Here is a 27,561-nt window from a genome sequence, read left to right on the forward strand (position 1 = left end):
CCATTCTGAGAGATATTGTTACCATTGTTATGCGACGAATCACGTCTAATACTTTTACATGGAGGAGCTCTAAGCTCGCTTTTAAATGTGTCTGAAACCATTAAGGCTGATGGCTGAAAACTCCTCCAACTAATGAAATAAAACAATTCTTAAAGACATAGACCCAGTATTAAATAATTAATAATAAAAAATAATAATTTATTAATAGGCTTTAAAGCACAGGACACTGACAACAATAAAAACTGAAAATACACATGATAAAAATAGAGAAAAAGTTAAAACATACAGAAATTAGAATAAGCAATTAAAACGATAGTTTAAGGGTGGACTAAAAAGAGGAATGAGCTAATTCTGAGGTCCGGGGTAGGGAATTCCAAAGTCGAAGGGCAGAGCAACTAAAGGCCCTCCCTCCCATTGTGATCAGACGAGCAGAGGAACAGAGAGAGAAAGAGAAGATGAAGATCTGAGGCAGCGGGATGGGAGCTTCATCTGTAATAAGTCAGAGAGGTACGGTGGAGAGAGAGAATGAATAGCCTTGAATGTATACAGAATTATTTTAAAATGGATGCGAAATTTGACCGGGAGCCAGTGAAGTTGCTTCAGGATTGGGGAGATGTGGTGGGTAGAAGAAGTCCTAGTAATAATACGGGCAGCAGAGTTCTGGACACGTTGGAGCTTGTTGATAGATTTTTGTGTGAGGCCAAATAATAATGAGTTGCAGTAGTCAATTCTAGAGATAACAAGATTATGGATGAGAATGGCAGTGGCGTGAGGTGTGAGGAAGGGGCGGAGGCGATTAATGTTACGGAGTTGGAAATATGCTGCACGTGTAATATTGTGGGCGATCGTGGCTCAAGAGTTGGGAGTTCGCCTTGTAATCGGAAGGTTGCCGGTTAGAGCCCCGGCTTGGACAGTCTTGGTCGTTGTGTCCTTGGGCAAGACACTTCACCCGTTGCCTACTGGTGGTGGTCAGAGGGCCCGGTGGCGCCAGTGTCCGGCAGCCTCGCCTCTGTCAGTGCGCCCCAGGGTGGCTGTGGCTACAATGTAGCTTGTGAATGTGTGTGTGAATGTGTGTGTGAATGGGTGGATGACTGGATATGTAAAGCGCTTTGGGGTCCTTAGGGACTAGAAAAGCGCTATATAAATACAGGCCATTTACCATTTACCATTTATTGATATGCGAGTTAAAGGATAATGTGCTATTGAGAATGACACCCAAGCTTTTCACAGAGGGAGAGATAGGGACCAGCGAGTTATTGATGGTGAGAGAGAAATTGTTAATTCTGGATAGCAGTCGTTTGGTGCCAACCAGAAGAAGAATATTATTATTACCATATTATTGAACTTTTACAGCCCTGTGCCCCTAGTAGGTCTCTGAGGTCGAGTAGTCAGGGCCTACTTGTCACTCAGTATACGAGACTGAAAACTAGGGGTGATAGAGCTTTTGCTACTGTGGCCGCCAGACTGTGGAACTCCCTTCCTCAGAACTTACGATCCGCTGATTCATTGATTACTTTTAAAAAACAGCTAAAAACACATCTTTTTAAAATTGCTTTTTGCTAACTTTGTTTGTATCTTGTTTGTTTTTTTTTATTTTTATAATCTGTTATATCTTGTAAAGCACTTTGTGATTTCTATCTAGAAATGTGCTATATAAATAAAATTTTACTTACTTACTTACTTACACTGGCAAAGCAGCCAAAATCCATCCTTGTGCACAAATCGAGCTTTTCGTAGTGTCTAATTATTCGTCTGTTTATACTGCAAATCAACAGGAACTCTGGATACTGACGCAGTGAAAGCAGCACACAGACGAATGAAAACTATAGTTGAGTTAATCCTTTCGCTCATTTCACCCTGAGGACCGTCCACTCCTGTCGGTCACCTCACATTTTCTCCATCCACAGCTGTTACCTGGGTCAGTGACCATGTGCTCCATCTTCTTCTTTAAAAGTCTGAGAGGTTTCATATCTGAAATTACAGCACAGGTCACACTCAGCTTTGCATGCATCCAGAAACAGAAGGCTGATGGTGAGAACACTTATTCATGTGTGGATCATACATACAGTCACATTTATGAAACACGCTACCTGCCTGCCTCCAAAACCTGATTTTTACAAGCAAAATACTGACATTTAAAGATATAAAGGACAACAGCAGTTCTCTGTTCAGTTTGTGTCTTTTGCCACTTCAGTGATGTTGAACTGATAATGTGTGATATCACAAATAAACTGTTTTTGTAAGAAAAAGCACGATCACCTCCATATTCGAAATCATTTGTAATTTTAATGCGTAAACATCAGAGGAACAAAAACTGCCCGTGCATGGTGATGGTTAGAGCCCCTGTGCTTAAAGGGAGTGAAAGAATCAATGTTATTGGCTGCGATTATCGCCGTCTCTAATACCCCCGTAGTGTTTGTCCGATCCCAAGAGTGACCACAGACACAGCTGTGCTTCAAATATTCCACCTGGAAGTTTGTGTGAGGAAGGATTCATGGACGGAAAGTTCTGAAATGAAGCTCTCAGATTCCAGCCGAACTTTTATCTTTCTTTGTCACTCGTCTCCGATGGCGCCGATAAAGTTGTTCTTAGCCAGAGTAAATAAAAGTCTGTGAAAAGAGTTCACGTTGTGTCCATAAAAATTTGATGCATATAATAGAAGCTGGAGAGAACCAGCCTGTCCGAGGTGTGCAGAGCGTTACAGTAAGGCTGTGGGTTTAAGGTTCGCCTTAATATGACCTCTGCTGCTCAGCACTTTAGCCCATCTCAATTAGTCACCCATATGTTTGATGAGCCAGGTCACCAGGCTGAGGAAGTCTTCACCTGTGGGACCCCACCTGCCCCTGCTGCAGTGTGCTCCTGCTAATGAAGGCTTTGCAGTGATACTGCTCGGGGAGCAGGTACTCCATTCCAATTAAAAAGTGTGAATTAAACAAAGATAGCTGACTGTCGACTTCAGCGCTTATCCAGACTGTTGTTATGGAAGAGAAAGCATGAAGACAGCACACATGAAGCCGACGATTTTAAAGGAAAACAAAAGATAGATTTTTTGCACCAGTGTTTAAATCAACAGCAGAACAAATCTGTGTGGATTCACAGAATTAAAACAGCACAGGTCCCAGAACTAGTGTGAAACACTCTGCAAAGCGCCAGTTTGATTGTGACTCACATGCATGCAAACTTTGATGGCAGCAGAGTATCCTTGGGGGTACGACTAGTTTTACGGCAGCAGTGCCATCACATGCTGGCAGAGCGGTTGGCGAGAACAAGATCAGTTGCAGAGCTTTGTGCTCTGTGCCATTTTGAGAGTGGGGACATTAACGGAGGCAATGCTTCACAAAGGGCAGCGGAGTACACGATGAGGGGGTATGTCAGCATGTTTAGCTGAAAAAGACCAAGATGCCCTTTTACCCCCGAGAGAGCGAACGTCCATGGAAGCAGTTTGTGTCGTTTTACTTCAGCAGCGTTCGTAAATCTGAGGCCTGTTAAAGTAATCAGCTGGGAGTTGGCTGACGTGACAATTAAAGCGTTATATTTGAATATATTTGAATGAAGAGAATCTGATAAGAAGCTATGAAATATTCTCATTTTCGGCACAAAACGAATGCGTTTCTGGCCGTAAAGCGAACGACTCCCAAATCTAATTTCCTGTCAATATGTTCTACCCGCCCCATCTGGCGGTTCCCCCTCTTCTCTCTGTCTCTCACTTACCTGATGGCCAGTTGTTGCTTCCGCACGCTGCGCTGCTTTAATCAACACCTGTCCTGTTAATCCCACTATGGCAGAGGGCTAATGTGATGTCACTTACAAACCTGTCCTGCTAAGAGCTGAGACTACAGAGCTGCTTCCCCACCACGACCACCCGCACCCCTCGGCCCTCCACGAGCCTGCAGAGTCCCCGAGGGTGTCGTCTGATGGATTCTTGCCTTTCTGCCAGTGGCGCTGTCATTTACTCCCCAACATCTGGGTTAAGCAGTCAAGTGGGCGGCAGGGGTGACGTCAAAGTGACGTCACCGATCTCCGATCTAACAGCCGTGTTTTCTTTACGTTTTTAGGTCATAATTAAATCAGGACCTGGAAACTTCTACGGGCTCGCCATCTATGCAGACTTCATCTACTGGTCAGACTGGGCCCGCAGGTCTGTGCTGCGATCAAACAAGTACACAGGCGGCGACACCAAAGTACTTAGAGCAGATATTCCCCACCAGCCAATGGGAATTATCACTGTGGCCAAGGATACCAACAACTGTGAGTGTTTGAACATCTGGGATACGGCGAATTTCATAGCCACTGTATGCAGAGTCGTTTCTGCAAATATTTGTGTGTTGTGTGTTTGCACGAGCCGTGGCGTGTTTTTGGCCGGATATTAGACACATTAATGTTGTTTTGGATCATTGACTGAAAGACGAGGCTGGTAAATGTAGTCAGAGCGCGTCTGTGTCTGTTCTCGATACAGTTTCTTCCCACACTGACGTTTGTTTCGCTTCAGTAACATTTAGACCAATCCTGATCAGTCTCAATGTTTGATCACATTACATCAATAATCAACAGGTACACATTTCACGTGTGTTCTACCCACATGTGTATATATAGAAGATACCCAACAGAAAACATATATGTAAAAGTGAATCTTAATTTAATGCAGAAAACACCAGGGCTGATAAATGAAAGTGGTCTTATTTAGAGCAGCTAGAAACTTAAGCCTCAGAGGTAATTAATATAAAAAGTGACTTTTGTTATAAAGGGAGTCTCTTAAGTGTCATAAAAAGTTTAATTTCCAAGTAGGGCAGAGGGATGTGGGTGTGAGTGCGCCCCATTGGCTGGACTTGCAGATTTAGGTTGAAATTTAAGGAATTTAAAACTCACTTTATACTTTTTTGTCTTTACATTTATCATAACCATATATCCTCTTTATAAATAATTACATATTTAGCTAAGTTTCACAACAGATGAGTGTTGTCAACTTTAAATATTGACGTACTCACAGCAGGATGATGTCCAGTCACGCACACACACTGTACTGACAGAAGTAACGGCTCGTCTGCCGTCACACGAGCTCGACACGCCATCCTTAATCCACACAGTTTAATATGATTTATTATGAACCTTTGCAGCTATAAGAGTTTTTCAGTTCTTCTGGGAAAGCTTTCCATAAGGTTTAGGAGTGTTTATGGGAATTCTTTAACAATTAAGAAGCACATTTGTGATCTCAAACCCTGATGTCGGACGAGAAGGCCACGTCTGACGTCCTGTCAGGTTGAGGTCAGGACTCTGTGCAGGCCAGTCTAAGCTGCTGTTGTTCCCAATCGCTTCCACTTAGTTATAATTACACTTAACTCTGGAATATTCAGTGCCAGGACCTCGGACTCACAAAGTAACATTTTCATTCTTGACTTATTTTGGACAAAATCCTGCGAACAACACGTTGTAATTCCTGCTGCATGCTACAGCATCAGGCAGGTTGTTCCTTTTTTAAGTATGTTTTAAGCTGTATGTGTATATATGCGAAAAAAATCTATAAATATTAGCAACCTAGCATCACTATGTGGTTGCTGCTCAACACAAGGATGTTATAATATGTCATGAATAATTAACTTTTTGTTTATATAAATTAGATACCAAATAATTAGCAAAAAGGTGCTTTCATCCCATTGCTAGGTAGTTGCCAAGCAACCAGATGATGTGTCATAATATGCAAAGTCATCCAAAGTTGAAGTTTTCTGATATAACATAGATGTTGTCATTAGATAAAACATGCATGCCTTTATAAGATGTTGTGGGTAATTCTGAAATGCTGCATAAATGCTGTCAGCCATATTGTTAGGCAGCTGCTAAGCAACATGATGATAACATCTGGTATAGATATTGATAGAGACCTTCAGACAGTACAGGGGAAAGAAGCTGCTCTGGAAGCCGTTTTGAAATAAGTCATGTTGTTGCTGATGTCAGTGCGAAGTCTGCTGAAGGTAAGCCACTCGACTTTAGGATTGTGTTTTAAAACAACATCACTGTGACTGCTTTAAAAGCCGGACTTGCTTCTGTTTGATTCTTATTGAAGGTCAGCTGTCCCCATGCAGACACATGAACGGAGGCTGCGGCGACCTTTGCCTGCTGACCCCGTACGGGAGGGTCAATTGCACTTGCCGTGGAGAGCGTGTGCTTTTAGACGACAACAGATGTGTGTGTAAGTCATCAGGATTACTTTGCCTACATTTACGAGCTCGGTGTAACCCGGCCTCTGCCCGTCTCTTTACATAAACTGACATTTTTGAACTCCGTCCTCGCTACATAACTACACACAATCAAACAGCTGTGCTTTTACAGCACGTGCAGAGGTTCAGCATGAGCTACTGCATGTTGCCGTGCACAATATTTGAGTATCAGAAAAGTCGAGAGGAGCAGGTTGTTTTCCACGTATAACGTCGAGTCACGAGGCTAATGTGACATTGCTGCTTGAATATGAAATGCAGTGATGGTAGACCATATGGTGGGTGGAGCTGTTCAAACGAGGAAAGTTTGGCCAGCTTGAACGTGGCAAGTGACTCGGAGCTGGACGATCGCTTGGATGTCATGGCAGACGATGGCAGGCTTCTTACCCACACTCCAGTCTGACTCATTAGGAGGAAGTTTGGCATTTTTGACTTGCAAAGCTGCAAGTAGCAGTTCAGAGGACGGCTGATCAAAGTCTGTGAAAGTTGCTGGAATTTTAATTCATGCCTGGAGAAAATCACGACAAATGTTGGCATTTCATGTTATGGCGCTGTACACCAAATCGACCATCAGTGCAGCATCATGATATTCTCCACAATTCGCAGCCGGCCGACTGAAAGTGTGTTATTGAACGCAGCGTTTTCATACTGACCGAATGTAAATGTCGCTCCATGCTGGAACACAGTTGTGCAATAATATTTCCACACTCTTCCTTTGCAGCAGAGAATTCCTCCTGCAACATCTACACTGAGTATGAGTGTGGGAATGGAGAATGCATCGACTTCCAGCTGACCTGTGATGGAATTGCCCACTGCAAAGATAAATCAGATGAGAAGATGCAGTACTGTGGTAAGAGCCTCAAAAAGCACGTTAGCTTGGTCTGGAGTTCTTATAAGAGCTAAATGTCACCATACTGGAGTTTAACACATACATGCAATTCTATTTGTTTAGACAACCGGAGCTGCCGGAAGGGTTTTCGGCCCTGCTACAACCAGCGGTGCGTGGCCACCAACCGCTTCTGCGACGGGATCGATGACTGCGGGGATAACTCCGACGAAGCATTGTGTAGCAGTAAGTTACAGCCCTGTGATCTGCTGGGCCATCCATCCTCCTATCCATCCGTGAAGGCAGAACCCAGTTACACTACTGCTTCTGTCAGTGTTTCACGCTGGACCCCATGCTGTGCTGAGCCTTTGCTCTCCAATGAGCCACGAGATCATAGCGAGTGCAAAAATTCAAAGAATCTTACCCCAAAAGTTGATTCTGGGAGCCTGTACGGTGTTTTCTTTATTCCAACAGAGCGCAGTGATTTTATTTAATGTGAGTATTTAGTTTAAAGGCAGAAACATACTGAGGTGTTTATATCAAGCTGCCTGAGCAGACAGTAGCAGCTTTATAACAGAGCTGAGTTTACCTGACTACATGTTGTACCTTCATCAGCGTTTTCTTTTCATGGGACATGAAACAAAAACTTTTTTACATAATCAAAATAGCAGAAAATGGCAGATTGATGATGCAGAAAAATGAAATGGACATGGGAAGAAAACTGAAGCGCACACAAGGTCATGGCATTCAGGTAGCTGTTAGCACTCCACCTGCACAGATGAGTCCAAGTATTGCTCCGAGCTGCACGAGTGCTGCTTTTGTTCCCGTCTCTCTTTGAAATGCTGATCTTCTACCGTAGATGTCACGTGCGGCTCATCAGAGTCGTCGTGTAAAGACGGGAGCTGTGTGCCCAGCTCAGCGTGGTGCAACCAGGTCATTGACTGCGCCGACGCCTCGGACGAGAAAAACTGCAGTAAGTCCTCCATCGCAGTTAAAGCACACACAGACACACACAGCAGTGGCATTGTGACGAGTTGTGCTTCTGTGTTTTGTATTCAGACCACACCGACTGCTCTCACTTTTACAAGCTGGGAGTGAAAGAAAAAGATTTCATCAGCTGCAACTCCACCTCGCTGTGCATCCACGCCTCGTGGATCTGCGATGGCGCCAATGATTGCGGCGACTACGCTGACGAGACCAACTGCCAGGGTGAGCGCAGGCACGCACAAAGACACACATTTTGCCTCTTCGTTCGCAGGCAGATCGAGGAAGCCGGCATCAATTAGAAAAGACTTAAGACAGATCTCGTTTTCAGAGACGATTATGACAGAGGAATGAGAGCTCCAGAGAGAGCTTAGGAAAGATAATGATCTCAATCGCTGCTAAAGCCCAGCGCACTGACTTGGTTTTGTTGCTTGTGCCAGTTTCCCATGGGCAGAAGTGTGAGGAGGGACACTTTGCGTGTCCAAGCGGGAACTGCATTTCCAGCGTGTGGCTGTGCGACGGCCAAAAGGACTGTGAAGACGGAGCAGATGAATTCCAATGCGGTAGGCCAACAAATCTTCGCCCTCTCAGAAGAGCTTCCCCAGAATAAACTGAAATAACAGATGAGGTATTTTATTCCCGCACACAACGCTGTCAGCGCTTGCAAGGATATTTATTTTCTATTAACTAGAAGCTGTTTGTTGTAATGTTTTTGTCATTTAAATAGATCCAGGCCTGCAACAAATATCACGTTAAATATATAAATAGGAGGCAGAAAGACAAGAGATGATTGTTTATCGCGCCATGAGGCAATTCCTTCTCACTTTGTTTTGCTTAGCCTGATTGTGCGTTTGAGATTTCTCAAGTGGGTGTTGCTGCTTGTTTGAAAGTCTAATTCTGACCCTGAATTCAGAGCGAGGCGGTGGTAGACGCACCATTTTCCCCTGCTCTCTTTGAATTATAATATACAGCCCTTCCAGTGTAACAATTAATTAATGAGCCATCACTCACTGAAGCGGTTACACTGAAGATGGAAATATGGGTTCACTGGAAAGCGGTGACATATGAAAGGATTACACAGTACAATGCCACTCCTCTGCTTCCCTCACCAGAGGCTGCGAGAGCGTTTATTCTTCTGCTTTCGTGCATGCTAATGTGTTCAGAACTTAATGCAAACTCGAGATCTCTCCAATTAAACAGGAGGACCGTAGTTAAGTCGTGGTATGGATTAACGTAATTTGCCCACAAAATGAGAAGCTTGTACACACGTCCGTTCACATGTCAGTGCTTCTGGCGTCAGGGAAAAACGAGCCGGGTGCTTTAATGCGGGTGGTGGTTCGCGGCGTCGTAGGTAATTGGACCTGATGAAGTTATGCGCACACACACGCAGGGTGGAAACCGTTGCTGACTTGATTGGCGCTGTCAGTTCATTGCATTGTCTCAGGCTGCGTGGCCTGTGGGCGGAGTCGCTAAGCAGTCGGCTGTGCTCAGCTCTGCCTTCTCTGTGAGGTAAACGAGCACTTTCACACTCACAGGTCCGCGTCAGCTACTTCTCCTCCCAGCATCCTCCTCTGTCGCACCAACCATCTGCATCTCCACAAACCTCCTCGTTTCCTCTTGCTTGGCAGCTCCATCTTCATCCTCTCTCCCTCATCTCTGCTCGTGTCGCGCCTGATCCCCTCCAGTTGTGACGCCCACCTCCAGGCTCCTTACATGTTCTCCTCCCGTCTCCCCTCGTCCACACGAGTACTCTGTTTTGTTTCTACTGGCTTTCATTGCTACCCTCTGCAGGGATTCCTCCACCTGCTCTAAAAATCACAGTGTCACCTGTAAACACGAGAGACTCCGCTTCTCCGTCATCACTGCAAACAAGAAGGCAGTCATCCTGTATCCCACCCCCACCTTGTACCCATCTGTCGCGCCTACTCAAAGGTGGCAAAAGTACAGCCTGTCTGAAGTACAGATACTAGTGTTTAAAAATACTCCAGGAAAGTACAGAAAATTCTACTTTCTTATTCTACCCACCTCTGCTCCTACTGCACACCTCAGCCAATCATCTGCTTTCTCTGAGAGACAGAGTGAAGCTCTGACCTCCTCTAAACGTCTCCATCAGCACGCTCAAATCAAACCTCACATCTGAGGAGCTCTTTCTCAGCATGAAGCCACCTCTGCTCATCGTCACCTCTCTTCCTGTCCTAGCTTCAGCAGCTGATCAGCTGCATCCTCTGCAGTTACTCCAGCTCTGCACATCAGAGCATCAGCATCACATCGTTGAACATTAGCATCTAATTCAGCTGTTTCTGCGACTGATGAAAGGCATCCTGTGACTTCTATGATTCCTTGATCTTTGTAATCACTCCACAAACAGGTCACTGATGAATATTTCAGGAACTGTCAAACTTCTACTTCCTGTGACACATGACCTTTGCAGAACCAAACAGCTTCATGTTAGCATGCTGACATGCTAAACTGAGATCATGATGCCAAAAGTAGCTACACAGTTAGCATTTAGCATCCACGTGTCATTCAGAGTACAGCCTCAGCGATTTATTTTTAAACGAGCAGCTCGGCAGCAGCTTACATAATTAAGACAAACACAAATAAAATGCGAGCAAAGGACTTAAGTGCATGTCTTTGAAAGCATTTCTCTGCGATAACACAAATGTGGCCTTTCTTCCTGTGTAATTACCGAGGACTTCAGCCACAAACAATAGAAGAGGGAGTTCAGTGCAATTTTCAAGTTTAATGCATTTCCGAGTTATCAGATTTATTTTGTAAATTGCCTGCGAACGTTGTAGCAGATGCATAACACACAACACCATTTCCATTCCTTTAACTGGAAATGTGGTTTTGTGTGAAACGATAACGTCCCCGTGCTTCGAATGTGCTTCTGTCAGAGCTGATATGAATTACGCCAGAATTCTTTGAGAAGTTCTGAATAGCTTTTCCCGGACAAATAGACAATATTCCCATCCCTCTGAGTTAATTATCATATAAAAAGCCCCATCCACTGATAATCTAACTGCACCGGGAATGTGCTTTGAGGAAAACGTTATTACGTTTCAGAAATGTGAAATTCCACGGCTGATTAGACCAAACACTCGTTTGTCTCGTCACGATTCACAGTGCACTTTTCCACTGTGCAAAACACTATTGAGAATGAGACATGAAAGACTTTCTTTGATACGATTATCGTGCTGTAGACCTGCTGTTCTGTCATACACAGGAAGCAGCTGTTTGCATTTGAAGTGCAAATTTGGTATCGCACACGGAAAGTCTGGATAATCGTGGTTTCCAGATTTAGCTGTTTAATGTTTATCTCGTCCTTATCTTCCATCGTGGTATCAGAACACATAAAGTTAGTGCAAAGTCTGACAGAAAGGAAGAGACACCCCCCACCCTCAGTCGTATCCATATTTGCTCGTGCTGCGGTCTGACCTGGTGCGCGCATCCCGTATCCTCCTCCCAGTATCTTATCAAAGCTCTGGCAGACTTTGCTGGGCCTGACATCAGAGAGAATGAGACCACAGAACATCTCGCCGGGGAAACGAGGTGCCTCAGTGACACAAATTCTTCCTTCTGCACACGGTAATCAGCAGAATGCATCCTTGGTTTCCGGTCCCACTCCAGTATCGTTTCACGAAGAGCAAAAATGATTTGAATCAATATTCAAGTGATTTTATTGCCTTGTAACTACAATCCATCATTCCTTTGGGAAAAGTGCTGTTTGCAAAGGGCGGTGTGGCAGCTATGTGCACGTATGTGTGCTGCTGAGCTGAAAAGCTAAAGAGAAAAACAAGCAAGCCAAGGGGCAAGTAGGAGTCAGCCCACTTTCTGAGTTTTGATTAAAAATGCTCTGCTCCCTCTGTAGGCTATGGCACATTTGTTGTTGTTTCCTCCTCACTTTGTGTGATTTATGGCACTGAAATTCCTCGTCCACTGCCCTCTGCAGACTCATCCTGCTTGTGGAACCAGTTCGCCTGCTCCAAGAACAAGTGCATTGCCAAGCAGTGGCTGTGCGACGGCGAGAACGACTGTGAGGACGGCCTGGATGAGAGCGTGCAGATCTGTGGTTAGTGCCCTTTCAGCTGTCGTGCAAAGTCTGATGTTGCTATAAAAGGTCACATTCGCCGGATCGCATTACAGCGCCGTGGCTTCACGTGGTCCTGTAGCCGAGCTGGAAATGAATGTAGAGAATGAAACAATCTTAATGAGGCAACAAATGAGACTGCGGGCGTTTCTGATAATTCGAGCGAGCACTGAGGCAAATAGATTTTTCATCACTGAGGCCCCGGAGACATAACTATTTCAATGGGCAAATGAGATGTGTATGTAATGAATTTTACAATAAAATGAAACGAATACTACCGCAATAAAGAGACAGGAATTGCTGTGAGCACCGGTTGTATAATTTGGTTGTAATGGAGTGTCAAGGAAGAAACGGTCCACAGGCTCCTCACTTACAATTACTGTCCAAAGCAAGATCTGCATTCAGCTGTACGCGGCTAATTGAACGACTGTATTTACCTTTGTCTCATTGCTGACGTGCATCATTTATGCACCAAAGCACAGTCAGGATGTTGTTTCTGCACAGCGATGGGTCGAGTTTACTGGGGTCAGAACTGAGTATCAGTTGAAAGCGTTTCCAAGGTAACATCCAAACTAAACCTAAGATGTCCGCTTCTGATTGGATGCACTCTTTTAAAAGTGCGTCTGTGTTTTGCTCTCAGGCACGGTGACGTGTGCTCCGGGGCTGTTCAGCTGCCCCGGCTCTTATGCCTGTGTTCCAAAACGCTGGCTGTGTGACGGGGAGAGAGACTGTCCTGATGGGAGTGACGAACTTTCCGCTGCTGGCTGTGGTAAATTCTTCAGAACTAATTCTTTCAAAGAACGAAGCTTCAAGTCGACGCGTGTTTGCACGCTGTCATTTTGTTGCAACTTATTTTGTCCCACAGCAAATTAAAGAACCCACCAACCAAACGCCCACTGCTAATCTCTGCGTAACATTTATGTTCAGAGCAAACATGTGAAGCAGTGGTTAATAGATTAGGATTGTTCAGTTTCAGCCTGTTTTATCTGCATTCAGACGTTTGATTAGCCCCAGACGTGATGTCATCTGCTCAGAGTGCTGCATGTTTGGTTTTACAGTGTTTATCCACAGATTTGCAATTTAACTAATTTCTTTTAATGCATCAGCACCCAACAACACATGCGATGACAGCTCGTTTCGCTGCCGCAACAAAGCGTGCATCCCCCAGCGATTCGTCTGTGACCACGATAACGACTGTGGAGACGGATCTGATGAGTCGGTGGAATGTGGCAAGTAGATTTATCTTGTTTTTCATTTTTCTTATATTCACTATCACGGTGCTCGTGCTGAAAGCTGCACCAGGCAAGTTCCATAACAGTATTTTATACATTAAATGTGTTATATGAATAATGTAAAAGAATAAATATTAATAGTTTCATTTATACAGCATCAAATCACAACAACAGTCGCCTCAAGGTGCTTTATATTCTAAGGTCGACCCTACAATAACACATACAGAGAAAAACCCAACAATCAAATGACCCCCTATGAGCAGCACTTTGGCGACAGTGGGAAGGAAAAACTCCTCAGGCTCAGGAAGGGGCGGGGCCAGCTCAGACTCTGTAAGATTACAGCAGGGTCTTTCCAGGATGAAGCAACTTGAGGCGACTCTTGGTGTAGGAGCCTACATGCAGTTTAATTTGAAATGCATGCTTTTATTTTGATAGTGCGGCAGAAACAGGAAGTTGGGGGACAGTGGAGCCACGTAGTTTTTTGACCTCGAAATCTCTCTTCATCCATTTTGAATTGAGCTTTACGTTTGCATAATTTGGAGTTCTGTTGCTGTGGACCTGTTTGGACTTTAAAGAAACTACATCGAGGACTGTTGTCTATTTAAGCTACGGCTCCATTCGCAGGAAACCTACACTTGGTGTCGTTTGGTGCTACGTACATAAAACTGAATTGATTCTTTTGTAATGCAGCAGTTGTGTTGATGTGATACTTGTAACTACACTGCACTGTTTATCATCACCAAACCACTTACTGTATTTCAGCAAGGCGTCTGAGTGACCATCTTATTAATGTAAAGTAGCAGGAAGTTTAAAAAAGGCCCAAAGGCAGCGAGCAGAAAGTCAGCGTCGGCCTGTGAATCACATCCTGTCCTTGTATGTTGGGCTGCTTTCAAACACGTGCACGACGTTCTGTGTTTATTAGCTTCGCTGCAGCTTTGACTGTTTGTCTCGCAGAGGGGGGGTTCTCTGTGGCAGCCGTGGTTTATGATTACCGGCTGATGAAACGTGTGCATTTAGTGTAGAGATGTTGGCCAACGCAGCTGAATGCCATTACGCCTCCAGATCACCATGCTAATGACATTATGAACCATAGTCGTGGAAATCTCGCTTTTGCAGCTTGATTTGACAGAACTGATTTGGATTCAGCTAAAGATGCGCCCTAATCTGAAACGATGTCGCTGCCACCTGCAGTAAGAGAGCGGCTGTCTTTCTCTTTCTTCAGTCTATCGTTCCTGTGGGTCAGAGGAATTTCGCTGTGGGGACGGGCGCTGTCTTCTCAGCTCTCAGTGGGAGTGCGATGGCTACGCGGACTGTCCCGACCACTCTGACGAACTGCCTCTGAACCTTAAATGTCTGGCTGCAGGTAAGACTGCTGTTTGGCTCTCAGCTGGACTCTCGTCAGTGCCATCAGCAGCACCAATCACCCAGGAAGCTGGTGCGTATATATGCTGCAAACAAAAACGGCGCTGCATCCCGGAGAGATTTACTTAAAGGGATTAATCTCCCAGGATCCCAGGTTCAAGTCATTCCTCGCCTTCACGGAGGAATTGCAGGGCGCTCTGCCTTCACACCCATGTCTTGCTCTTTTCAGGAAGCTTGTGCAATGGCTCCTTCTTCATGTGTTCCAACGGACGCTGCATTTCCCAGGGGAACCTTTGCGATGGCAAAGACGACTGCGGGGACCGATCGGACGAGAGGAACTGCAATGTGAACGAATGCTTGAACCGCAGAGTCAGCGGGTGTACGCAGGACTGCCAGGACCTTCCTGTAGGCTATAAGGTAAGTGTCCAGTGGGCATCACCGATGATAAAGACCAGCAAACCAAAATCAGTTTGCAATTCATGCAAAGCAGCCTAAAAATGAGTCTCAGGGTTTCATCTGCATCTGGAACCATGAGTCACGCTATAAGGTGCCAAACACTGTGACCTACATTTTAAGCACTTGCATAAATTCCAATTCAGCAGCAGGTGAAATATGGAGCTGATATTAGCAGTGGTGGACCTGAATGATTAATGGCCGATAATAAATCAAGGCTAACTTTGCACTTCATTACACAGATAAAGATGGGTGGGAGTATATACAGCACACGCTGCCTCTCACTTTTTGAATAACCTTGAAAACTGTAAGGTGAGCTTAATGATTTGCCAACACCTGCTCCCTCACTGCACTCTGCGGTTCTACGGTACCTGGCAATGGTGCGGGGGTCAAAGTTCAAGGCCACACCCCCGGAGTGTTTTGGTGCCTTTGCCCGTTGTCGTTCTGCGGCGGTTTTATCGCTTCCTCTCTGAATTTTCTTCTCCTGCTCTTCCTCGTGATGGTGGTTTACAAAGAGGCTGGAAGCACAGGAAGCATCTCCTGATCGCAGCAGGGGCAGAGCTGCACGTCGATGCGGACCCTTAGCTCATCCATTTGTGGCCTGAACAGGAAGATCAGCAGAAAGGCCCTCAAGGTTATAACTTTGGATAAGAAAGGGATTTGCAGCGGCTCCAGAGCAGCTGATTCAAGCACTTTCAGTTATTTTGTGGGGTCCTCGGTCACTGGAGTGCAGTTTTTAAGCTGAGGAACAGTACGTCTAAATCATGGCTTAGATGCCAACTTCTGTTTGGTGCTTGGTTTGGGTGCTTTTTGCTGACCTGCATTACACTGAGGCCCAGAGATACATGGTTTGTTACTGCCAGCTGCTCTAAAATTGCTTTGATGTTGCTTTAATAACAAAGCTGTCTCTCTGACACAAGTTAACATGTTAATAATTTGTCTGACTGCAGCAGAGGAAGCGTCGCGACAGCTCGACTGAGGCTTTTTGTTTCCTGCGCTCATGATCAAAACTCTTTGTTTCTGCTTTTGTGATCAGTGTAAATGCTGGCCTGGTTTCTATCTGAAGGACGATGGCAGGACTTGTGTGGATGTTGACGAGTGCTCCACGACGCTTCCTTGCAGCCAGCGCTGCATAAACACGTACGGCTCCTACAAATGCCTGTGTGTGGATGGCTACGAAGCCTTGGAGCGTAATCCTAACACGTGCAAGGCTCTGTCAGGTAAGTCAGATTTTTTTAAGTTTCTCAGGTTTGCTCAGCGTGCAGAAGCCCTCTAACGATGCATGTTCCTCATTTTAGCTGAAGAGCCCTTTCTCATTATGGCAGACCACCACGAGATCCGCAAATTGAGTGTGGATGGCTCAAATTACACCATCCTGAAACAGGTAAGTGATACGTGCATGTTACTCTTGGATAGAGGATCATTAGATATTAGAGGCAGGCTACAGATAATCATCCTGTTCTTTTTTGTGCTTGAATGTCCGCTAACCCTGTTGGACTGATACCTTTACAGAGAGAAGTCCATAGTAACACAATAGAAATAATTTTTGGTGCTTTGTTTGCCTTTAATCAGTCTGTGCTGTCCAGGGGTTGCACCCTAATGACCCTGTAACGCTGTTGCCCCATCGTGCATTATTTTACATAATAAGATTGAAACTGTCTGCTGCTGTGTAATGTTCTACAGCTGCAATGACACTAAGATGGTAACGTTTAATGATCTAATATGTGCGTTAACACAGTTTGATGATTTATTCTGAACACTTTTGTGTCACCTGGTTGAACCAGATTGAGTTTGTGCACAGGTGAAACTTTATTCTCTGAACTTTAGCATCAAACCTACACATGATGCACAAACCTCTCTAACTTATTTTCTCGGTATTTGGTGTCCACCTTGACCTTCCAACCTCCCATAAAGGCAGAGGACAGTTGGTAGTTCTGATTGGCGATGAGAGAAATCGCCCAGGGGACCGGAGGAAACACTATTTCAGTCATGCTGAGGTCTCATCTCTGCAGCTTCGGGCGAAGCTTAAATCTGACTGTTGAGCATCACAAATGTTTAACTGTGATTCACTGTAAATCACCTGACAGCTGTCCGAGGGTCTGCTGTCACGCTCCTATTAACCTCTTGACTCGCTGTATTCTGCTGATTGCACTGCTGTTCTCATTAGCCACGGCTCGCTTTAATCACAGCCTGTTATCGGCAGCTGACCTGATTTCACTTCACCACACCCTCACGTACCCGGATTTTATAAAAATGTTGTTTTTTTACATCCGTGTTGTGTAAAATCTGATCATTTGTAAAACATCTAAACAACATAATTAAATGTAAATACAGAGAAACATTTCCTGTTATTGTACATGTATAGTGAAATAAATCATATTAATAGTACAGTATAATAAATGTTATAGTACTGTGTTGCATAGAGAATAATCTAATTAATATAGTGCAATTGTGTTCGTTCCTCTCTTGTACTATGAAAGATGCCGGCTTTTGTCACAGGTCTGCCCCTCTTTGCACTGTGTGGTTACAGGAGCTCTGCTTTATTCAATATTTGAACAACCCGGAGGATTATTGGCAGGCCTGCTTAATTCAGGTTGAGTCACTGTTCTCTGTCAGAAAAATTCAAGAGGCTACATCGAGCCTGAGTTAAAATCTAAACAGCAGAAGTAAAACAACACTAAATTGTTATATTTACAGTTAGATATTTACCAGTTTTTGTCGTTGGCAGAGGAGATACGTCTGCAGAGAGAGAGTCAGGGGGCCTGGTCTGGGTTTAGTGTTCGTCTAGTTTCTGTCTCCTATGTCTCCTTGTCTTTGTAGGTTCCCCTTGTGTCTCTCTTCTCTGTGTCCCTCATCCTCTCTCTGTCTCTTGTGTCAAGCTTGCATGTCCCAGTTTACGTCTCTCCATGTTTCCTGTTTTATTTTGAAAGTCTTGTCGTTCCATGTTCAGTGTGTTTAGTTTTGCTTCGCCTGTGGCGTCATGTTCATTTGTGTTGGACTGACTAATAATAACCCCAGAAGCATTATCTCATAAGTAATCAGACTCATTTTTATTTTGAAAATCTAAATATATCTGAAATAAGAAAAGTTTTCATGAATGTCTCCGTGTCTACACAATGTTTATGCTGGAAAAGCAGCAGGATTATTTCCCCATTATATCAAATCCCCTTATTTACCAAACAGTATTCAGAATCGGACATTATATAATCCATACATGTTTAACTATGTGCAAGTCTGCTCTCACAACACACATAAAACTATTCAAGCTCACAAACGGTCTGTGGTTAACACTAAACCTCTGAGCTCTGTGAAAATACTCGATTTGCTGCAAAATTGATGCAACATAATTTTGCTCAGACGAGTTTTAAGCAGTTTTATACAGTCATGTTGTACATTCGCTTTCAGTTATGTTTTCCCTCAAATTCATCAACAATCGTGGAACAGAATGAAAGAGTCATCTTTAAAGTTTTATTTCATGTTCGAAGAATCCATTACGAGTGCTGGATTCTGCAGCGTCTGCAGGGAAACGGAGGGAAAATGCAGCGGCGGTGGAAGCGCTGATAAAGCGGCGTGCAGGCTTCATCTCTATAGCTGGTGTTTAGAGTGAGAAAGGTCCCCCCAGGACGCTTTGGCACCTGTCTGTGAGGGTGTTGATGGTCTGATGAAGATGTCTCGTTTCTCCTGTCAGATTGTCTGACATCTTTCCTCAGCACCCACAGTGTGAGACAGCGGGGTGGGGGCACTTGTTTGGCGAGCAGCTCTGTGTGACTGACAGAGGGGTCCTGTGAGCGTGACAGAGGAGGAGAGCACTTCCATCTTCTGTTTTGATAGACTGCAACGTGGTCTCGACTCACTTATCCAAAGCTTTGTGTGGTTGAAAGTACTGGAACCTATGGGAACATAAATCGATATCACAGTAAAATCACATCGATGCTGGAGAAATCGAGCATTTCAAGCTGAGCCGTTCTCGGTAAACGAAACCTCATTTCCTGTCTTTGTGTGATTCTCAGGGCCTCTACAACATCATCCATCTGGATTTTGATTACAAGAAAGAATTTATCTACTGGGTGGACTCAACCAGGCCGAGTGGTCGAAAGATCAACAGGATGCGCCTGAACGGGAGCGACCTGAAGGTACCGCGGACCTCCGGCGCTGACTGTGCCACGCAGCGCCTCGTAGCACCCTGTCAAACATCCATTTGCTCCACCTGCTCCAACCCTTTGTTAACTTCTTTTTCTCTCTTTCTGCTGTGCCGAGTTCTCTCTCAATGATCCATTTAAGCCATCAAGCTGCAGTTCAACAGCAACCTTTCTCTATTTGTAAGATGAGTCATTGCATGTTGCTTAAGTGGCTCATTATCACTGCTAAGATGATGCTGGTTATTTTTTATCCTTAGCAGCGTTTTTCTTTTTCTGTCAGCACTCGATGACCTGTTTGTTTAACAGAAATTAATGCATGTTAGTGATAATGGGAATATCATCAGTGGCTTTTAGATGAATGCAGCGGGCGTAATGATACAATGGAGTTTTTTGTGTCATGGCCGAGGTTTCGCGCGGGCCACGAGATTGAAGTCCGCACAATGGACACTGGGATTTAAGCAGAACACCCGCTGAGCGCCCCGTGCCACTTCTCATTAAAATAACTGCGTGGGGCATTAGGCTTATTCAGCTCAATTACTTTCACTCTGTGAGCTTGAGCCACTGCCACCGCTTAGCAAGAGGACAAAGTGTCTGAGACACAGATACAGGAGCGTCTCACATCAGGTTAATTAAAAGAGTCACTGATATCCAGTCCTCATAGTAACGGTTGGCCACACGAGGAGGGCGAGACTGTTGAGCAGAAGCTTTTTCTGTGGTTTTCTCTGCTTTTCAGAGATGTTTGCATTGCTTTGCTTTATTAGAACATTTCAGATTTTGGAGCTGCTGCTGCTGCACGCTGCTGCACTTACACATGCATGCATTTGATGGCAAATAGAAAAGTGCAGCTGTGACATTAATTGTTGGTTTGCATAGAGTTGAAGGATCATTTCTCTGCATTCACCTCCTATAGCATAAGTAGAGCAAGTCATCACTGCTGAACTGCTTTTAACAGTGTTGCGCCCTGTTACACACTGCAGTACTGACTCAATAAAACATCTGTAGATATGCCGCAGTTTAACATCAGGCATGATTTTCCTCACACAGCTCACACACCGTGAAGATTTATATCAACTACTGTGGCTTTCTTAAGAAGCACTAGTTTCACAGAGTCTATGGGAGGTGATGTGGTGCAGAGCAGGTGATACCAGGACCCCGAGCCCCATTAAATATGCAACCGTTAGGTACACCGAGTACACCGAGTACACCGAGTACACTGTTCTCTGAACAAACACAAAGCCGGGCTGTGAACTCATCAAGGCCATAATAAAGGAAGCACGTTTTAAAGCCATCATACTTGCTGGATGTCCTAATTTTGCAGATTCTATCACCTTCTGAAATGAATACAGTGATGTATGTGCAGGTCATTTAAAAGCCCATCAGTGTTCTGTAGCTGCAGATATGCACTTTCTGTTTTGTTCATTAAACTCAGATTCTGCTGCCCGTTAATGATGCTGCATTTCTCAGTCAAACACTCAAACAAATCTGTCCTACTAACCACAATAGCACTAATTTTACTTCTGGATGTGTACAGTTGTTAAATACAATAGAACAGTTTAATGTGTCCTGAAGAAGAGGAGGATGAAGCCTTTCTGAGGGCAAATATCTCCCTATTGTGGAAGGGCGTGTGAGGGATTTAGGAAATGGCTTCTTAGTGGCACAATTCTTCTTTCTATTTCTATTAAATCTGACAGCACCGACCTATCAATAGTGCGCGCCAGTTCAGCTGAAATCCAATATATTTCTTGACATTCATCCATGAAAGAAAATGTTAATGACTTCTAAGATATGCGCCAGACAAACCTATGCACCGAAATTAATTCTTCTCAATCTCTGCTCCCAGATAGTCCACAGAACAGCGGTTCCCAGTGCCTTAGCCGTGGACTGGATCGGAAAAAATCTGTACTGGTGCGACGCAGAAAAGAAAACGATGGAAGTGTCCAAAGCCAACGGGCTCTACCCTACGGTGCTGATCAGCTCGGGCCTCAAGAACCCGACAGATCTCGCTCTGGACCCCCAGACGGGGTAAGCATGTGGTGGCTGCACTTTAATGCGTCCCTGCTTAGAAGGATCGTCGCAGCTTCACAGAGATCCGCTCTCACGTTTTCAGTTAGGCTCTTTTATGATCTCACATTAAGTTGAAATTGGAAGATGCATTTGTGTCTTGCACACCCGCTTTTTTGTTCTCCCGTTGAATGTAATTATTGATTATTCTTTATCTGAATCTTTGTAAAACCCTTTTATGGCCGTCATTCATCACCGTGTGCGCTACGCTACCACGCCAATAGAAGCTGCTGCCTCATGACAGCAGCTCTTTGAACCGTGCTCTCCTTCTGACCAGGTACATCTTCTGGGTAGACTGCTGCGATCCTCCTCACATCGGGCGCATCGGCATGGACGGCCGAGGGCAGACGGTTATCATTGACACAGAGATCTACAGCCCCACAGCTCTCACCATCGATTACACCAACAAGAGGCTCTACTGGGCCGACGACAACCACATCCTGTTTGCCACCATGGATGGCGCCCAGAGACGCAAAGGTGAGACGAAGGTGTCGCTCGGTTAAAGAACAGCTGCTTATCTTCTCAATGAAAGTTAAATGAGGAGATTGTTGTCACTGGTATGTGATCATTATTCACACTGTTACATGAGTGCAGCTGTTACAGGATTAGCGGCACCGCGGTTGCTATGCAGAGTAGGACAGAGTGTAATTGAGGTCCGCTGTGGTTATTCGTCCCGTTCCAGTGTCCTACGATCACATCCAGGGAGTAATGGCGCTGACTTTGTTTGAGGACTTTGTCTACTGGACTGACGGGAAGTCCAAATCTCTGCGACGTGCTCACAAGACAACCGGCGCTCAAGGGATCGAGCTCCTCAACTCCTGGCAAGCCATCAAATCCATCAAGGTCTACCACTCCCTGCGCCAGCCCGAAGGTATGAAGTCCATCTGGCGCTCGTGTTCGTTCTGTCCTCCGGTTTGAACTCGCTCACGTGCTTCTGTCTCCTCTGTAGTTCCCAAGCACCAGTGTCAGATTGCGAATGGAGGATGCAGCCACCTGTGTCTCCTGTCCCCCGGCGGGGAACACAAATGTGCCTGTCCCACGAATTTTTATTTGGCGGCCGACAACAAAACCTGCCTCTCCAACTGCACGTCCAGTCAGGTGAGCGTTACTCTTCCCTCCTCCTCCTCCTTCTGTCCTGATCAGGATTTTCCCCTGAAGACAAATTGCTTGAGCGTCGTAAGCTTCCCTCGTGCACCTCGGGGCCGAGGAAACGTCTGCTTTGAAGCGCCGACTGTTCGCGCTGACTTTAAACTCTGTGTTTTGCTTTTGAAAGTTCCGCTGCGGCACAGACGAGTGCATCCCTTTCTGGTGGAAGTGCGACACCGTGGACGACTGTGGGGACGGCTCCGACGAGCCCGCCGACTGCCGTGAGTGCCGTGCTGTTTCAAGGTTGCTTTAGAGCCGCACTAAACCAGAGGAAGCCAGCCTCATTATTTTAGTGAGCTTTGAGCAATAGCAACATTGATTTGGCCATAAGGACACTCGGGTCACAGAGCCTGCTACAGTTAAGCTGCTACTGTTTATAGACTGAACCGTGTTTCCTCAACAGCTGAATTCAAATGTCAGCCTGGGCGTTTTCAGTGCGGCACCGGCCTTTGTGCTCTTCCACCCTTCATCTGTGACGGCGAGAACGACTGCGGCGACAACACGGACGAAGCCAACTGTGGTGAGGATGGAAACGGCGCTCCCGTGTCGCTCGTTACCTGGCAGCATTGTTTCCTTTGTGTGTTTGGCTGCTACTTATTAGCACTGAAATAATGACTTAATCAGGCGATTAGTTTAGTCGGTCACCAGAAAATGAGCTAAAACTGTTGTGATAAATCACTCGTTATTCGTTAACAGCACTTTCAGGCCTCTGCTGCGTTCAGCCTCACAGTGTTTGTGTTTGTCATTGTTGACAAACTGTCACCATCAGCTCGTGTCGTTTTATAGACGTAATCATTAATAAAATCACTCTTTTTTTAGTCTTTGCTTCATAATCAAAGCTGTTTTGATAAACTGACCTGTTGTCTGCTGAGTTACTGCCACTCAGTCTGAAACTGACTTCTTGCTTCTTTCTTTGCTCTAATTCAGAGACGTACATCTGCCTGTCGGGCCAGTTCAAGTGCACGGGCAAACAGAAGTGCATCCCTCTTAACCTGCGCTGCAACGGCCAGGACGACTGCGGCGACGGAGAGGACGAGACAGACTGCCGTGAGCGTCATTACGTTTAGACTCATTGTCTTGAATGGCTTAATCAGGATGTTAGACTGGGGGAAGCTTACATGCATCCCTCACTTGACCAGCGTCCTAACGCTGCAGAAACAAGCTGAAAAACAAGACGGTTTAAGGACTTTGGCGTCTCTGGTTTAGAGGTATAATCTAACTGATTAAAAAAATCACTTTTTCCAGTGCAGTTAGTGCGTTTCTGTGCTTGGACAGAATATATGAAGCCGTTAACTTTACATAGTCTTCATTAAGTATTCCACAGACAACCCTTGTTATGACCTGTTTCTGTGGAAAGAGATTAGATATTGAATCACGCAGAGGATAAGAAGAGATTTTCTCTGCAGTGATGTAACTCATCAGAATATCATACCCTATTCAACTCTTTCAGATTGCCACATTTGTCTTGCATGTGATTGCAGGAGGGGGTGGAGGGGGGAGAAATGCAAGACAGTCAGGAGGAGAAAGAGAGACTTAATGAAAGTGAAGCTAATTACTTTCAGGCCTTAGACTTCCAGCGTGATTGGATGTGGTTTTGAATACTCTTTTGTGAGGAACGTGACACCGCTGATATTAAAATGCCGTTTGAAACAATGTCAGGCTCTGTAACAAGAGGCGGCTGCTACCTCGCTAGATTCAAAATGTGTGTGAAGGAGATGTTATTGAAGCACTACATTTTTTTCCTTTTCTGCAGCTTCTTCTACAAATATAATATCATAAGATGTCTGGATTACTTTCTCCTTTTCACACGACTTCATTCCCTCCGTAGCTGAAAGCACCTGCTCCCCAGACCAGTTCCAGTGCAAAGCCTCCATGCACTGCATTTCCAAACTGTGGGTTTGTGACGAGGACCCTGACTGTGCAGATGGGTCGGACGAGGCGGACTGCGGTGAGTTAACCGCAGTTTTTCACTCGGCCTCGCTCGCTCTCACTCGCTGCTTCTAGTTGTTTTTTAACTCGGGCCGAGCGAGAAAGACGCCGTCCCCGTTGTTAGTAAGAGCTGAGCTTCACGACCTCGGCGTGCCGACGTTACGCGTGAATATCAGCTCACAATTACAAAATCAAAGTGGGTGTGTTGTCAGTGGCGCGCTGGAAGCCCAGGGCAGGGCCGGGGCAGGTAAATGCAGCGCTGTGAAATCTGCATGACGTGCCTTTGAAAAGAGGAAATAAATGAAAAACCAGAAACGGTGCTTCTGAAATTATCGAAGATTAAACATTTGCTTCCTCGTGACAGATGATGAAAGCTGACAGCTGCTCTTTTAGCCGCGTTTTGTCTGCACTCGAATGCATCTTTCTTATTCATCTCATCGCTTTTGTCTCTGAATCTTAATCAATCACGACTCGTCTCCCTTTTGAGGGAAATGATAATCAGTTCTCATCAAGCTTCTGATTTAATTTGCAGATCTGAAAGGACGGCGTTGTGTTCCGCTTTAAACCGCGAGCGAATAATAGATGTCAATAAAACGACAAAATAAAATCTTTGCTGTCCTATAAACTTGAAATTGAGCTACTGTCAATCTGTCAAATGCCGTCCTGGGAACAGTTCCCTGTAAACGCTGTGATATTTTCCAGACCTCATGGTGACCTCATGAAACAGGCGTTGCTGCTGTCTGCAGAGCGTTACAGAGGATTTACGGTGACCTGCGTTTACGCTGCTGGAGTTTTGTGCTCATTCAGGATGGCTTTGTGCTGACAGTAGTGCGTCACTACTTGGAGTAATGCCTAAAATGCAAATTCTCCATTTAACTTTTTCAGCTATCAGCCAGTATTCACTTTGATTTCACTGTAAAAATATGTGAGAGGAGGAATTGTCTGTGATGATCTATAAATTCCTGCACAGCTGCTTTGTGATGCATGAAAAGCTTCTCATTCACTGCTGCAGCAGCGTCCATCGGGCCATCTGCAGGCAGCTGGACGCGTCGTGATTGTAGCAGGGCCTCGGTGTCGTTACGCACAACCGTCTGTGTTTACCTTTATTAAATTATGTGCAAATGACAGCAGCCTGCTACGAAGCTCAGCAGCACACACAGCAGAGATGCCTCGCTCGTGGCTGCATACATATACAAGTTAAATAAAACTGCACCATCTGCCTCTGGCTGCAGCTCTGAAACGTTGCGCGTTGCATCATTTCCTGCGTTAGTCGTCATCAGGTGCCGTCGCCCTGCGATGACACAGGTGATCGTCCTGGATGAGAGTGAGCAGCGCTCTGCTTATCCTCCTCTTCGTCGTGCCTTCGTGCTTCGACGCGCGACGCCTCAAACGTCTCCGCAGCGGATTGTAATTACACTTTGTTTCATTTCCAGCTTCCCTGCTTTTCATGTCAGCTTGAGGCACCCTGAAGTAACGCCCAATTAATGTTTTGCCACTTTGTATACGTCACTGATGGCTTTAGCCTCTCAGCCTCCTGAGCACTTTTCACCACTTCGGAGCGTGGTGGGCTCCATCAGCAGCTAATGTAATTTCACTTTGAATTACTGAGACTTTTTAAGGAAGTTTTGCTTGTTAACTTGGTAATGAGCTCCGACTTAACAAGGAAATATAAAAAAATATTGCTTCTTTTCCTCGTGTCACATCTTTTATATGCTGTAAGTGACTGAGCCGCTTCCTAATGAACGTCTGCCTCGTGTCCTCTGCTGCTGCACTCAGCTTTCCCTCCTGATTCTCTCCTCCTGCTGTCGTGTTGGAAAGAGATCCAGGCAGAATGTGCCACCCTCCTCTTTTGACACATCTCTTCCCTAACTGATAACAGCGTTACCTTGGCCATTATCCCTGATGGTGTCTGCACAGAAATGACTTTTTTAAAAAGGAGCTCTCGGTTTGACTTTGGAAAGCCATTCTGAGGAAGCATCAGTGGAGGAAATGTCAGCGCATCTGTTCCTCTTTTAAAAAAAAATGCAGCTATTTTGAGTAATTTTTGCTCTGGCCATTAAGGGTTAACGGCGAGACGTCTGCTTTCATTTCAGGCTCAAACTCTCGGCCCTCCATCGTTTCTGAACTGCGAGCTGCCATTCATATCGACGAACGCACACAGTCGTCCCAAAAACCAACAAAAAAGTAAATGAAAGAAGAGTCGACACTCGGTTAAACTCTCAAAGGCTGTTTATTGCATGTGTGGGAGGCATTTTAAGCCTACACCTCTGAACTGCTTCCCTATCTTTGAATATTTCAGCGACTGCCTGCTGAGACGTTTCGTGACGACAACCCGTGGATCCGTTTCCTGCTCTGGTGAAACGAGTGTTTGTATCTGTCGAAGCTTCTGACAGATCCAAACATATCAGAGTTAGTCGTGGCTCGCGTTACGTCTCAGAGGAAGTGAAACACGGCGAGTTCGGTTTCCGACTAAAGCCGCATCGTTCGGCAGCTGTCGCCGGTGTTTTCTCACAGAACGTTCGGTTTTGCCAACTTCCTGTCACACGTTTGTTGGGATCGGTGGCACAGTCGGGTACGCTCGCCTCTTGAGTGTGCACCGTGTTTTGAACTCGGCGTCGGGAAACCCTGAGGAAGCCGTGATTGCAGGTTGAAAATGTGATAGCGAGCGCAGTATTAATATTCATGCTCTTTGAAGCCATTTTCATCTTAGTGTTTGTTTGCTCCTGATGGAAAAGATGAAAAGACCTGCGGACCTCATGAATTCCGCTGCGAGAATAACAACTGCATCCCCGACCACTGGAGGTGCGACAGCCAGAACGACTGTGGAGACAACTCGGACGAGGAGAACTGCAGTGAGTACCTGACTACAGTTCTTCTACAGTTTCACAGCTAAGATCGTGAACATTTACAGAATAGTAACTTAATGTTAAAGCTGTAGCTCTGACTCCTTGTTGAACGCAGCAGAAATAACTGAGAAGCTAAGTGAGCCTGAACGCTAACAGCTGAGCTGTGCTTTCAGGTGTGCCAGAGATCAAAATGAAAGCGTGCAATGCAAAGATGTCCCCTCCTTTGAATGAAAGCATGACTGTGTGGTTACTCAGTCTGCTCCGTGTTGGTATAAATCATGGCT

At 45.3% G+C, this 27,561-nt stretch overlaps 1 protein-coding gene across 8 annotated transcripts in view; it reads left to right on the forward strand.

Moving 5' to 3' along the window:
• lrp1bb (low density lipoprotein receptor-related protein 1Bb) overlaps positions 1 to 27,561 on the forward strand; it is a 270,260-nt gene that overhangs the window by 206,637 nt on the left and 36,062 nt on the right. For all 8 annotated transcript variants that reach the window (XM_026144139.1, XM_026144138.1, XM_026144140.1 and 5 more), the window contains 24 exons: positions 4,056 to 4,248; positions 6,059 to 6,184; positions 6,931 to 7,059; positions 7,162 to 7,281; positions 7,895 to 8,008; positions 8,095 to 8,244; positions 8,460 to 8,582; positions 11,972 to 12,091; positions 12,750 to 12,878; positions 13,216 to 13,338; positions 14,564 to 14,704; positions 14,933 to 15,120; positions 16,193 to 16,376; positions 16,455 to 16,540; positions 19,167 to 19,289; positions 21,136 to 21,317; positions 21,634 to 21,833; positions 22,039 to 22,227; positions 22,306 to 22,454; positions 22,630 to 22,723; positions 22,906 to 23,022; positions 23,430 to 23,549; positions 24,331 to 24,450; positions 27,167 to 27,283. In XM_026144139.1, coding sequence (XP_025999924.1) covers positions 4,056 to 4,248; positions 6,059 to 6,184; positions 6,931 to 7,059; positions 7,162 to 7,281; positions 7,895 to 8,008; positions 8,095 to 8,244; positions 8,460 to 8,582; positions 11,972 to 12,091; positions 12,750 to 12,878; positions 13,216 to 13,338; positions 14,564 to 14,704; positions 14,933 to 15,120; positions 16,193 to 16,376; positions 16,455 to 16,540; positions 19,167 to 19,289; positions 21,136 to 21,317; positions 21,634 to 21,833; positions 22,039 to 22,227; positions 22,306 to 22,454; positions 22,630 to 22,723; positions 22,906 to 23,022; positions 23,430 to 23,549; positions 24,331 to 24,450; positions 27,167 to 27,283 — 3,337 coding nt within the window. The remainder of the gene's footprint in view (positions 1 to 4,055; positions 4,249 to 6,058; positions 6,185 to 6,930; positions 7,060 to 7,161; positions 7,282 to 7,894; positions 8,009 to 8,094; positions 8,245 to 8,459; positions 8,583 to 11,971; positions 12,092 to 12,749; positions 12,879 to 13,215; positions 13,339 to 14,563; positions 14,705 to 14,932; positions 15,121 to 16,192; positions 16,377 to 16,454; positions 16,541 to 19,166; positions 19,290 to 21,135; positions 21,318 to 21,633; positions 21,834 to 22,038; positions 22,228 to 22,305; positions 22,455 to 22,629; positions 22,724 to 22,905; positions 23,023 to 23,429; positions 23,550 to 24,330; positions 24,451 to 27,166; positions 27,284 to 27,561) is intronic.

The sequence above is a fragment of the Astatotilapia calliptera genome, chromosome 16 (genome assembly GCF_900246225.1).
Source record: "Astatotilapia calliptera chromosome 16, fAstCal1.2, whole genome shotgun sequence".
NCBI lineage: Eukaryota > Metazoa > Chordata > Actinopteri > Cichliformes > Cichlidae > Astatotilapia > Astatotilapia calliptera.